This window comes from Coturnix japonica, chromosome 1, assembly GCF_001577835.2.
Source record: "Coturnix japonica isolate 7356 chromosome 1, Coturnix japonica 2.1, whole genome shotgun sequence".
Classification (NCBI taxonomy): Eukaryota; Metazoa; Chordata; class Aves; order Galliformes; family Phasianidae; genus Coturnix; species Coturnix japonica.
The window spans coordinates 150334543-150348061 of NC_029516.1; the positions used below are offsets into that span (position 1 = coordinate 150334543).

The 13519-nt window shown below is 40.1% G+C and overlaps 1 protein-coding gene across 10 annotated transcripts in view; it reads right to left on the bottom strand.

Annotated features, from left to right (window-relative positions):
• Positions 1-1672: 1672 nt before the first annotated feature.
• The window catches only part of ZC3H13 (zinc finger CCCH-type containing 13), a 45079-nt gene continuing 33232 nt past the window's right edge, over positions 1673-13519 (bottom strand). For 7 of the 10 annotated variants that reach the window (XM_015851766.2, XM_015851765.2, XM_015851767.2 and 4 more), the window contains 8 exons: positions 12259-12802; positions 11060-11166; positions 9709-10722; positions 8164-8679; positions 5597-5752; positions 4477-4677; positions 2748-2911; positions 1673-2158 (listed from right to left, as the gene is read on the bottom strand). In XM_015851766.2, coding sequence (XP_015707252.1) covers positions 1988-2158; positions 2748-2911; positions 4477-4677; positions 5597-5752; positions 8164-8679; positions 9709-10722; positions 11060-11166; positions 12259-12802 — 2873 coding nt within the window. In that variant the 3' untranslated portion in view covers positions 1673-1987. The remainder of the gene's footprint in view (positions 2159-2747; positions 2912-4476; positions 4678-5596; positions 5753-8163; positions 8680-9708; positions 10723-11059; positions 11167-12258; positions 12803-13519) is intronic. The other 3 variants (XM_015851771.2, XM_015851763.2, XM_015851764.2) reach the window with 3 other exon arrangements.

Genomic DNA, 13519 nt, shown 5'->3' on the forward strand with positions numbered 1-13519 from the left:
AATCTCTAAGTTTTCCTAAAAGCCACATCCAATGCCTTCAGAATCCCAACAATCCCTCTCGTTCCTGAGCTGCACATTTGCCACTTACGCAACCCTTTCACACATGAGCACACGCTGAAGATCTGGCAGCACATTGCATATTGCTCTAGCAGTAAGCTCTGGTGTATCTTCCAGCACTTCAGTCTTTCAAAATAATAACTTCATTACTAAGGAAAAAGCCATTCTGTTGTTACCGCGTCCCTGACAGTGAAAGCTGGCATCAAGGAATAAAATTTCCCTGGAAATACACGTATTTCCCTTCTTCAATTGCCTACTGATAGGACAGAAGTAATTAAACTGTCTTTCTATCACAAGCCTGCCTTCTTCCAGAAAACATCAGCTTCTTGCTTTCTGAATGCCTTTTCAACACTCCTGCTGGACATCCCTACAGAGCAGAGGGGAGACCACAACTGGACAAAGGCAGTTTAAACCAACCTTTAATTTAACAAAACTCTCTGAACTCCATCACTGCCTTTACATGGTACAGATGGCCCACTGTCATACTATAGAATCGCAGAATCATAGAATGGTCTGGGTTGAAAGGGACCTCAATGATCATCCAGTTTCAACCCCCCTGCTATGTGCAGGGTCACCAGCCACCAGACCAGGCTACCCAGAGCCACATCCACCTCCCTCTCCCTGCTGGCCACCCCTTTTTTAATGCAGCCCAGAACACAGTTGGTCTTCTGCATCTCTCTCCATCAGCTGGAAATAGCCTAAAAGTACAAACTGAGATAACAAATGTTTTGGACCTAATGCTGGAGCACCTGTAGACACAAGTGCATCCCTCTCCTTATGTTGCTCCAGGTTACAGGCTCCGCCACTGCTCCACTGCTGGAGCCCTATGAAAGGAAATCTGGACAACAAGCCTTTCAGCTACTCTCCTTCCACGTAAAATCAAGCCAAGAGAGAACTGGGTGCATACATCCACCTTGACAGTTTTACAGGAAGAGTGTTTAAAGCAAGCACGGCGTAATTAAATACCAAACAGTGAATCTAGTTTGTGTACTGCAGTCTTAGACAAGGCCGTTTCTTGCTATCAAACATTTTTATGTCTTTTAGGGAAGGAGATTAAAACAGGCCTTAACGTAATTGGAAGCAATGATCTAATACTTCCAGCTTAAAGGCAGCCTTAATGCAGCTATAAAATAGGTAAGAATGAATTTAAGCACTGAATAGCTTTGTTAACTCTTGCTTGGTTTAAGCTACTATATGTCTAAGAACATATATATTTTTAAGACTATTTAACATCCACTGTGGTATTAAAAGCCAACACAACTGTCATTAAGCACAAGACAGATGCAAGACAAGCTCACAACGCTGAACTGTGCAGTCAACATCCCGTATTAGCATGCTGGTTCTAAGCAAAAAAAAAAAGGATAACAAACCAATACCAACCAACCACCAAACCAACCACCAGTAGCTCATAACTCCTTTTTAACCCCCCGTGAAATCTCTCCCTAGAAGGTTTTTCTTCTTAAGTAACTCTTGACGAGCGTTGTCCAAATCCAGATCCACACCAGACTGCTGGAATAAGGATAGGGATTTGGAAAGCAGAAGTAGACAGGCACTTCAGAAACCCCATACATGTATGAAGAGTATGGGGTGGTTCATAATACGGAAAAGATTCATGCACAGTTTTCTTCAGTTTATTATCAGGCAGGGTTATAAACTGCTAAAACCAGACATCTTCACATTATTACACCTGATGCTCCATAAAACAGGATTTTGTTAGCGTGAGATGCATCCTATAAAGCTTGCAGAGAACTTCACACAGAAGTCTTTCTTTTTTACCACATTTATTCACATCCAAAATTATGAATTCTGCATACAAATGGAGTCTTTTCTTCCATCTTCTACAGCTGCTTTCCAACCCATCAGTTCTAAAACATCAATACCAACACTGGTAGTGGGATATCAACTAGAAAGAGCCACTGTTGCCATTTGCTTAAGACACACACAGTTCCTGCTGGATCGCTGGCTGTGGAATTTTACTGTCTTCTGTCTTTTCCTGCCCAGGAACTTGGCACACAGTCTTGCGTTTGAATAACCGTAGACTCAAACGTAACAAGTCGCTGTCCATTGCTGCAGGATTTGTGTAAGTTTGTTTTGTTGCTCCCTGTTGAGATTGAGAAAAAAATAAAAATAGAAAATAGTTGCTTTTAACATGCACGCTGAGAAACTGACCTGAAGAGCTCTCTGTGGCTACAAGTTTAATCACATACATATTCATAAGAAATATCTGGACAACTATAGATTTTTCTATTAGCGCGCAAGATCACAAAACATACCATGGAGTTGGAAATGAATCAGTATTTCCTTTTAAAATTATCCAGGTTCTTTTTCATTTGGAAGAACAGAATCGAATAATTCATTTAAGAGCATGGACTCTCAAGCAGGAAAATAATTCAACCACTGCCTTTGAAATTATATTTTAACCCATTACCTTCAATACTCACTCTCTAAATGCAGAAAGTGCCTCCTCAGAAGTTAAATGCCAAAATAAGAAACAATTTAAGTCTCCAACCTAAAGTAATCTGGCAGCATTATTAAAACATTGACATCTTATGACTTCTCAATAAAAGTCTGTTATTTCCTGCACTAAGTCTGCTCCAGAACAACCAACAGCAACTAGAAAAACCCCCTCCCTAGAGAAACAGTACTACCTGCTTCCACATTTTAGCCACACGCTGTAAAATATCACTTGCCTTTTCATTCTTCATGAGCTGCTTACGAATGGCAGAATCCCTTCTAAAGCACAGAGCTTTACAGCAAGGACCCAGATTGCTGAGAAGACCTGCTCTCTCCTCTTTTCGTAGAAGCGCAGCCATGTTCAAGGCTCCCAGCTCATGTTCAAAGAGGTTTTCTGCATCTACAAAGAATTGGCATTTGCAAAGATGAACAAACACATGGTATTTTTAAATGGTAACATACAATAATATAAATTGACTGGAGTTAAAAAACAATATTGAAGGAGATTTAACAACTATCTTGAAGTTATTCTGTTGGTATTTCTGCCTTCTAAAAAATACCAAGCTACTACTGCAATTTGTAGAAAAAGATTTGTAGAAATCTTTAACCAACCGGTTACAGATTAAATGTAGGTGTACTTCTATGTAGCTTCAGCACTGCAAAGCAGGACTGGCACAGCAATCACAGAGAAGCCTAAAAATTAAGTGACAGCTGTGGGACAGAACATTCAGACTGTGAACATTCATGGTCAGAAATGTGTGACGAAAGGTGTTTCCTGCTAGTATTTATCAGAAGGTAGGTAAAGTTTCACTTCCCTGCAAAACATAGGATAATTGTACCACTGTCAACTCAGGGTTTCAATGGCTAAGTATGAGTGAAATATGGCTATTTATCTATGGCAGTTGAACCTGGAAAACAAGTCAACAAACAGTAGTGAACTGCACCCCACTTCAGGCCTACCTAAAGTAGGCTAATAGTACTCAAAGGCCCAACATAGTTCTTTACTACAGAAAACAGAGAAATGAAGTTAGAACATATCAACCAAAACTGCTTTTCCAGATGGCTCCTAACGCATACCTCTGTAATATCTTTTCTGTGAAATGCTGGCAAAGACAAAAAGAATACAAATGCCTGGACTGTAGTATATTTATTTATAAACCTTTCACAATAAATAGGAAGATACTGAAGATGTTATATAATTAAATATTCTATGTTCTGCCTTTTAATAGTCTGATGCAATCTTCACTATATAGCAAAACATGTGGTGTTTAGCTGAGAATCCTAACAGGAGAAAATGCATATGCTTGAAAGCACAGCGGCAGCTTCACTTGTGGTAACTTTGATGAACAGGAGACTGCACACATCAAAGGAAAAGTAATGGAGACACTTCAACCTCTTTCTCTCTAGAGTAAAGTCTCCTGCAGCCGGGTAGTCTCAAAACAACACAGAGGAACTGCTTGAGAGGCATCTACTATCACTGCTCTGCTGAACTTTATTTCTAGAGATGCATGCAAGGACTGCTGAGGTGGTTTCAGGTAATATTGTAAACAACCAAGTGAATTCTGCTCTGCAGTCCCTGTTGCAAGAAATGCGTGATAAGAGCTGGTGAAGGATAAAGCAAAATTAAAGCTTACAGAGAAAACAGCATTGTTTCTACTTTTATTGTATCAGACAGTTTGCAAGCTCAAGAAGATAAAGTAGTGTGTTATATCAGTTATGGAAATTCCTAGGCATAAGAGCTAGGATTGCTTTTTAAACTAGAGAAAAGCAAATACTGCAAAAAAAAGAACTGTAAGCATCACAGAATTGGAATGCTGGAATTAAGACACTAATCTGATTGATTGATATGCAGCTGTATTAGATTCCTGAAATACTTACACAGTGCTGAGGATACACTAGCAACCATTACATTAAACACTGTTACTAAGAACAAAAGGACAGTTTAATCCCCGAAGAAACAATTACCTTTAGGTTTTTCTAATGCTTTCTGGCACGTCTCTTTAATTTTGGTGAAGAGTTCTGGTCCAGCCAATCGCTTGGAAATGCCAACTCTCAACATAACAGCACCTGGTGTGAACTTTAAGAGCGCAGCCCCAGCCTCTCGTGGTTCTTTTGGCTGCTTTGGCATGAGACTGGACCAATCAACATCTATAACATCCACAGGATCTGCAAAAACATTGACAGAGAATGAGTTATCACAACATTGTCTCCTACCACAGCTGATTAATTTCACAGGCTACATACATTCATCTCCTAAGAGCAATATCTATCAGACAAACATTGCTCTGGAGTTCTCACTAAAGAGAGTTCCTTAGACACTTCAATTAAGAGCACTCAAACTCACTTAGATTGGTGAGAATAAGGTGTATACAATTCCTTAAAGAACATAAAGTTTACTGGCTTAAAATAAACACTCCTAAATTCTGCTTCATTTGGATCCTAACAACTTTGCGAAAGGCTGCTTGGACTCTGCTTAGCCAGCAGATACGGATGCATCACTCAGCCATTCATAGCCATGACAGCACCACTGATGTGCTACGATATATCCAAATTTCATGCTTAAAAACTAGTAACTCAACCCTGGATGCTTCTCTTCTGAAAAGAGAGATGTATTAGTTATCAAATAACCATACAACTATGGGTATAAATTTATTACAGATATGAATGCTGATCATATAACTCAGATGACCTAACTGAAATTATGACAAGTAGAAGACTCCGTGTTTTCCAGCGCATCTGAGAAGCATTCTAGCAATGATAAAATCTGTTCCTAAAAGTATCAGTTCCAAGTAACAACCAATACCAAATGAGACAAATAAAAGCACATTTATAAAACTAAACCCTATCCTCCTAGCTACGTAGAACATAACAAATATTACTTAAAAACATAGCTCTTCATACTCTATGCTTCACAGGCTTACCTGACAGCTACAGGACAAATGAGGAATACTGAGAAGCACACAAACAGCATTCTGAATTCAGAACTACTGTACATTGAAATATTATCTGGAAAGGACAAAGCAGCACCAAATGCAAACTGATCTAAACTTTATATTCAAATAATCACAAAGAGGTTTTGCTATACTTTTACCAGGCATCTTCTCATCTTCCTGTTGATCCTCCCTCTTTTCTGCATCACCTGCCAGGATTTCATCCAGTTCATCATCACTGATTGGCTCGTATTCTCCAGCACCAGATGCCAGTGACTGCACATCATCAATCTTTGCTTCATCTTCTCCTCCTACAGAGGCAGATACATACTGTAGCTTTAAAGGAGTCATTCTTGTTTTCCAAACATGCTTTAAGCAGGTTGAAGAAAAAGAAATTTGCTAAACTACCTTTTGAGTTCTTTGGGATGAATATATTCAAAATGAATATAGGTATTCACTCACAGAGGCAGAAAAACTTGTTTCTCCCACATCCAATATGGCAGTTTGAATTTGACGCATCTTGGTCAATTTGTTTTGTGCAATATTAGTCAAACTACATACTAAAGGCCATACTCAGAAGAAATATATGTTGATGATCTGGTATGCAGTTACAAACGTAAATCTAAGTTAGCACCAACACAAATTCTTCCCACGAATCCTATGATTTCCCACATGAATGCTAACTCAAATATTCCTTAAAGCCAGGAAACATAGGACACTCAAACTCTGCATTCGTGAAAGGCGCATCTGAAGGTACTCCCTCATCTCCAAGCCTGAGAGACCTGACCAAAGCATTCAAAAACCCAACTGTTCAAAATTCAGGCTTAAAGGTACTTGCCAGTCGTGCAGTGTAAAACAGACAGAATTTTTAAGGGTCCTTTCCTGTGGATGATTGTTCTACTATCTTCTATTTTCCTTCTGTGTTAATATGCAATTCCTCATTTCATTTTGTTCTGGGCTTTTTTCTGCCTTTGTAAAAGCTCAAGGAAATGCCACCTTAGCTAACCTAAATATCAGCATGGGCAAAGCAAGTAAAATACATGCTAAAAGAGTGTAAATTAACCATTCAGATCACCTGGTATTGCTTTGGAGGAAACATATACCATAGTGTCATAGAATGGCCTGGGTTGAAAAGGACCACAATGATCATCCAGTTTCAACCACAGTGCTATGTGCAGGGTCACCAACTATTAGACCAAGCTGCCCAGTGCATCACTTAAACCTACTCCTGCAGCAAACACATTAAGGTTCAACACACCACCATAATTAACTATATCCTCAAATATTTTGCTAGAAAATATATTACAGTAAATTCATTCAAATAAATTCCAGACAAATCACCAGAACCAGAAATTGCAATGTTAGCTTTCTATCATCTTTAAAATGAAAATATGGCAATCTCTAAAAGATTTTGTTTCTTATAACTGGGCTTCATGAAGAGAAAATTGTGCCTGACCAATCTGATGCCAGTTTACAATGGAGTGACAGCATCAATGGATAAAGGAGAGGCAACCGTCTACCTGGACTTGTGCAGAGTCTTTAACATGGTCTGGCACTACGTCCTTATCTCTAATTTGGAGAGGGATAGATTTGAAGGCTGGACTATGCATGGATAAAGAGCTGGTTGGATGGTTGCAGCCAGAAGGCTGCTGTCAATGGCTCTATGTCCAGACAGATGGCGGTCACGAGCGGTGTTTCCCTGGGGTATGTCTTGGAACTGGTGCCCTTTCAACATCTTTATCAATGACACAGACAGTGGGACTGCGTGTACCAAGTCTGCTGATGATACCAAGATGAGTGGTGCAGTTAATACAAGGAAAGGATGTCATCCAAATGGATCAACCTCAAAAGAAGGTCCTACGGAAGGCTTCCCATATAAGTTGTAGATGTCCCATCCCCAGACCAAGGTCAGGTTGGATGCAACTCTTGGCAATCTGATCTAGTGCCTGATTTAGTGGCTGGCAGCCCTGCCTGCAGCAGGGGGGCTGGAACCAGATGATCTTTAAAGCCCCTTCCAACCTAAGTAATTCTATGATGATTTACATGCCTTTCTCTGCATTTAGATTCTTGCTTCTTTTATGTTTTTATATAGGTTAGTTCTATTTCCCAAACTCTCTTCTGGTAAAGAAACTGTTTGCCCCTTACTTTACTGATGTTTTCCCCGGTACCACTGGGGATAGCAAACTGAAGCTGCACTTAGTGAGACTAATTCAGCAAAGTCATTTTTGGATCATTCCACCGAGCCATAAATACATTTAACCTACTAATTAGACAACCATTTCTATGATAATTGGACTATGCAGAAAAAAAATCCCAAATAACAGTTGCAAGTCAACACTCATTTTTTTCACTCATTACCTGTCAATTCCAAACTAACAAATAGATGTTAGAATAGTGTACTGAAGCAATTAAATTTTTGGCATTATTCTTCAGCAAACTGGCTATGCAGAAATGTTACACCTTGGCAAAATTACATCTCATATCATTTATGCTTCTTTGACTCAAGATTTCTTTAGAAAAAAACCAACACTAATATTCACATAATTAACACTAAGGAAATGCTCATTATAATTCACCCTCATCCTATTATGCCTACAGATAGAGAGGCTGGAGCCAATATCCCTTTCATTAACAAAGCTTTCTAACATAGCTCTGTTCAGCACTGTGCTAAAAGGCAAAGAATAAAGTATGACAGTCAAGGTGCTTTCCCAGAATATCTCACCTTCTAGACTCTCTACCTTTTCAGCCTCGTTGCCATCTTCAAAACCTTGCAACGGTCCTGAATCTTTGTCAGGTCTTTCCTTCTCCGAAGCTGCAGAATCTCGACAAACACCATCAAATTCTTTTTCATGATCTCTGTCCAGTTTTGTTTCACTGTGTTTTGTCGATTCTTTTTGAGAGGAAACATCAAGAGTTCTGTCCCTCTCTCTTTCAGCAGTATCAGGCAGCTGTCTGTCTCTCTCTCTGTCCAGCTCCCTTCTCTTTTCCCTCTCTCTCTCGCGTTCTCGGAGTCTCTCTCGCTCCCTGCTCCTTGGCCAGTCTTTGTCAATGTCTCGGTCTCGATCCCAGTCTCTCTGTCTTCCCTCTCTCCTGTCTCTGTCTCGCTCTCGATCGTGGTCATGCCGATCTCGCTCCTGAAGCCTTTCCCTGCTGTCAAAGGACCCAGATCTGGAGTGGACCTGACGATCCGATTCAGGAGAACTTCTTCTTGAACTGTGGCTTCTTGAATCTTGACGATCTGAATAAAATATTTTAAATACAGGCATGACAGCAGCTCACGAAACCATTTTAAAACAACAAACTATTTTAAGGAGCCTGGTATAAAAACTGACTTCTGAAAAGTATCATCTGGAAATTAATAATGATATTTCTCCAAGTACCCCCAAAAAGATTTTTGGTGGCTACTTTCCACTATTACAGAAGCAAAACTGAAGTATATAATTTACTCAGAAATTCGAACAAGAATAGGAAAAAAAATAAATAGGAATTATCTCTTAAAATTTATTTTCAAAACATGTTTGTTTTGTTTTTTAAAGCTAGAGATGTCTTGGTTAGCAAATGATAAATTCAGAGATATGTTCTGGCAAAAACCATTATAAGAGTCAAAGCTGATTTAGGAATAAGATATTTTTCTATTGATGTTGTTGATATTTTGCAGAAAATTTTCAGTCATTTCTTTATAGGAATTACAGAAATAAAATAAATCAATCGTGATTCCTTGGATTTGCAATAAAGATGATTTTCATATGCACTGAAAGTATCGCTGTGAAGAATCACAACAGATTTACCTCAGCAAAAGCAGCTCCTCAGATCAAAATGGATCCCTCTCCCTCTCCCAGAACAAAGGGACATTCTGCATAGATCTCAGAATTTCCACATGAAAATGAATGTTGATAATTCATTTAAAAACATTATTTCAATAAAACTAGTTCAGTGTTCTGTTAGCAGAAGGATTTTCTCTTTCAGTTTCATTTGTCCTAGAAATTACTTTATCCTCCAGACACCGCAAGCTGCCAAATCTGACTGAATGTTTTGATATGAACAAAGTGGTAATGATGCCCGATGAGGATAAACTTTTCAAACACAGCAACACTTCCAGGAATCTTGATTCACTCTAGTTTTACTATGAATGGCAGATAACTTCCCTCTCCCTTAATTCTGCTTACAAATTAAGAGAGTATACAGCCATACAAGAACAATTTGGGATTCGTACCTTTGCATTTCCGCAGAGAACAGCAGTCCAGACTCACTAAAAATAGATTCTTACCTGAAGATGTGCTGCGACTGGGCTCCCCTCTTTTCAACTGATCAATTCTGGACTTTCGTTCCCCAGTGATTTCTAAGCTTTTCTTCTCTCTGTCTCTATCCCTGTCCCTAGAGGTACTGTGCAGGATCCTCTTCCGTCCGGTCTGGTCATCGCCACTGCGATGAGCTGACTCATTGGAAGGGGATCGGAGTCTGCTTGAGGCATGGCTCCGATTACTACCAAGACTGCTGCTGCGCTTCTGATCCACGGGTTTACGATGTGGTCCATCATCTATTGTAACATGTGGGGCTTCCACCTTTTCTACTCTCATTCTGTGACTTTTTCTATGGGATTCCTCAGTGCTTCTTTCTGGAACGACAATGTCACCACGTTCTGGAACATCTTCATCAGACCAGTCACTAAATGTTGTCTCTTCTCTTTTCTGGGGGACTTCTGCCACAGCTTTCTCAGGTGGTGCTTCAACCAGTTCCTCTTTTGTCACAGGAGGGGTTCTCGGACCTTTCTTCTTTTTATGATGTGGAACAATTTCTTCATCGGAAACCTCAGAATCACCCTTGGACCTCTTCCGCTTTTTCTCTACGTTCTTCTTTTTTTGACCTTTCTTGGGAGAAAAGACCTGGCTTTCCTCAGTCGTTGATTCATTAGTGTACCTTTCCACCCCACTGTCATCATCTTTCTTTTTCTTTGTGGCCTTCTTCTGTATTTTAGACTTCTTCTTGCTGTCATCGTGCATTCTATCAGAAGCATCTCTTTCTTCAGAGGGACGGCGTCCAAGACTTTCCTGAACCCTGGACCGGGAGCTTTCCGAAGCATCTGGTTGCTCTCTCTGCTTATCTGATGAAGAAATTCTCTCTTTAAACTCTGGTTCTTCATAACGCCGGGAACTTTCCTTTCTGTCTGATTTTCGTTCCTCTTCTTTCCAGCGGCTCTGTCTTTCTTCTGTAATGTGAGAGGGACTCAGAGATCGGGATTCCTGGGGTCGCACAACCTGGCTCAGAAGTCTGTGCTTTTCATCTACAAAATGGTAAAAAAGAATGCATTTGTATAATCTAGAAAGGACAACAGGTGAATACGTGGTACCTTCTGCATGCTAAAAGGTTTCAATCACAACAAATAATCTATCATTTCAGTTACATGCTTTGTTTTCCTGTTGGCTTTTTTTTAACCTGCTGCAGCAGCAACAGACTACTTTTGTTTTTTGGTAAGCATGCATCTTAACAGACATGGAAGGGGAAGAGGAGACCTACAAAAGCTTTCTTCATGTTGTTTTTTTTCTGTTTAAGATTGCAAGTTATTTTCCTTAGGCAAAGGCTAATCCTGGTGCTGCAGCAGACAGCCTACTCCTACTTACTTTTATCATCTCCACTGTTATAAGCATCACTGTCAGGAGAGTGCTCACGGCGACGTTTGGGTGACTGACGAGGGCTTGGACTGCTTTCATTTCGGTGACGCTTCCTGCTGAGCAAATATTTGTAGTCAAATTTCTTGAGGATTCTTTCAAGAAAACATTTTCAATAATTGAGTTTATCATCGCTCTGATCTCTAAAGCATAAGCACCACAAACATAATACTTCTCACACAAGATATACACAAGCAAGAATGACAGAAAGTTTTGTAGCTTTCTAAGTTACATTAAAACCTGAAGTATTTTTTCCTGTCATAAATACGTAAATTATCTTAAACAACAACTCCAATACTTCAAACAACTGTTTGTTTGTTTTTTTACAAGAAGGTATGAAAAAATATTAAAATCACTTTTTTTTTCCTGCGGCAATGATCCTTGCAATGGGCTGACCTCAGCCAGCAGCTAAGCTCCGATTTAAATACTTGCTTTTCCCCCCAAAGGGATGGAGGAGAGCTACATTATTTACAGAGCTCCACAATTCTCTCACACAAAACCTACTATTATATCCAAGCAAAGCTGCAACTCAGGACAACATGGCTTTGCTCATTATTGCTGTCACAATGAGAATTTTATTGTACTAGCTGAAAAAAGAAAAAAAGAGAATCAGTGGCATTTACTTAAAAAACAGAAACATCACACATTTACTTGGGTACTGCTCATGTCTTCACTGTGTAGCCTTCTGGTGTTGAAAAGTCCACAGTGCAAAGGGTAATGTATGTTCACCAGAAACTTGATGAATAAAGTCATGATCTTTGGACCCACACAGCAGCTACCTGTCTCATGAAACTTCAAAAGGTACCACAGCCTGCACCAACAGTGCAATGCCTGCACTGTGAAACCAAGGCCACACAGGCACACTTAGAAGAGGAAATGATATGTTCTGATTCAGTTGTTAAATCCCGAGTTGTTCCATGATTCTGCCCTAGGAAAGCACCATACTAACTTAACCAACACAGCATACACACTGATTTTGTAGCCACTGCCACATGATACACAGATGCAGGGAAGACATGGGTCTAGATTGCACCTTTGCATAAACAGGGTACCCTCTCCTTCCTTATGATACCGTCCTGCTTACTAACTGATTGACATCAACACTAAAAGACATTTTCCTTTTGACTGAAGTAACATTCAGATCCACTTACTTGGACTTCCTTTCTTCGTGGACATCTCTTGAGCTTCTTTCTTCTCGAATATCTTCTCTCTTGTCCCTGCGGTCTTCCCTCCCTTTGTCTTTGTCATCCCAGTCTCTCTGGCGCTCTCTTTCTTTATCTCTGTCTCTACCTCGCTCCCTTTCTCGTTCCCGCTCACGATCTCTTTCACGCTCTCGCTCCCTCTCTCGTTCCTCCCTCTCTCGCTCTCGCTCCTTCTCTCTCTCTCTTTCTCTTTCCCTTTCTCTGTCATGGTCCCGGTCTCGATCACGCTCACGATCCCTATCTTTGTCCCGCTCTCGCTCCCTCTCTCGTTCCCGAGCACGATCTCGTTCCAACTCCCTTTCCTTCTCCCTCTCTCGTTCCCGGTCTCTTTCTCGCTCCCTCTCTCGGTCCCTCTCTCTTTCCCGCTCTCTCTCCCGGGCCCTTTCATCTCTCCTATCATCACTCCGATCTACCCTTCGTTCATCTCGTCTTTCATCCCGCTCAAGGTCATCACTTCGTCCCTGATGTCGTACCGGTGAGCTCGCTCTCTGATCTGTGAAAAGAGGAAAGTTTTGGTTACCAAGTGTTACAGAGATGACGTACACATCACTTCCACTACCCTAATAAAATACTGAGTTTTAGTTTTGACAATATAGATATTGGTTTGCATTAAAAGAGAAGTGACTCCCTGTAGAAACCTGGGTATTCTCTTGGGGATGAGAGGGACACAAAAGGCAGTACTAATTTGGATTTCATATATTTTTTAATCAGTATTTCAGGAGGGAGATTTCCTTACTTTAGAAAGAAGTCACTAGGAAAATTTTATCTTCTACTAGATGTTTCTGAAAGGCTTCAATAGGTAATTATATAACTCAGTCTAGACACTATTAACGCATGATTGTATCATTCAAAATCTTATATAAGATCCTGGAAAGCTCTGAATGACATATGCATGAAAATGAAGTATTATAACTTCCTTAAGAAAATGTTACCTCCAAAAACCAAGCGTCACAGGTTTACAAGAACTCACTACATTTATTTTGCTTCAATTTTTACTCTATATCTCCTGCATACCGCCTATCTCGTCCCAGAGGAGATCCCTGCACAGAAATACAAAACCAATCCAACTGAAAAGGAGAGATGATTTTGGATTACAGAACTCATACCTGTTCTATGTTTTCATATGTCTTCATAGCAGCTGTTTCTCAATGATCAGACAGTGGATCACGGTTATCAAGAAAACTACTCTCATGTATAAAATAACTGATCC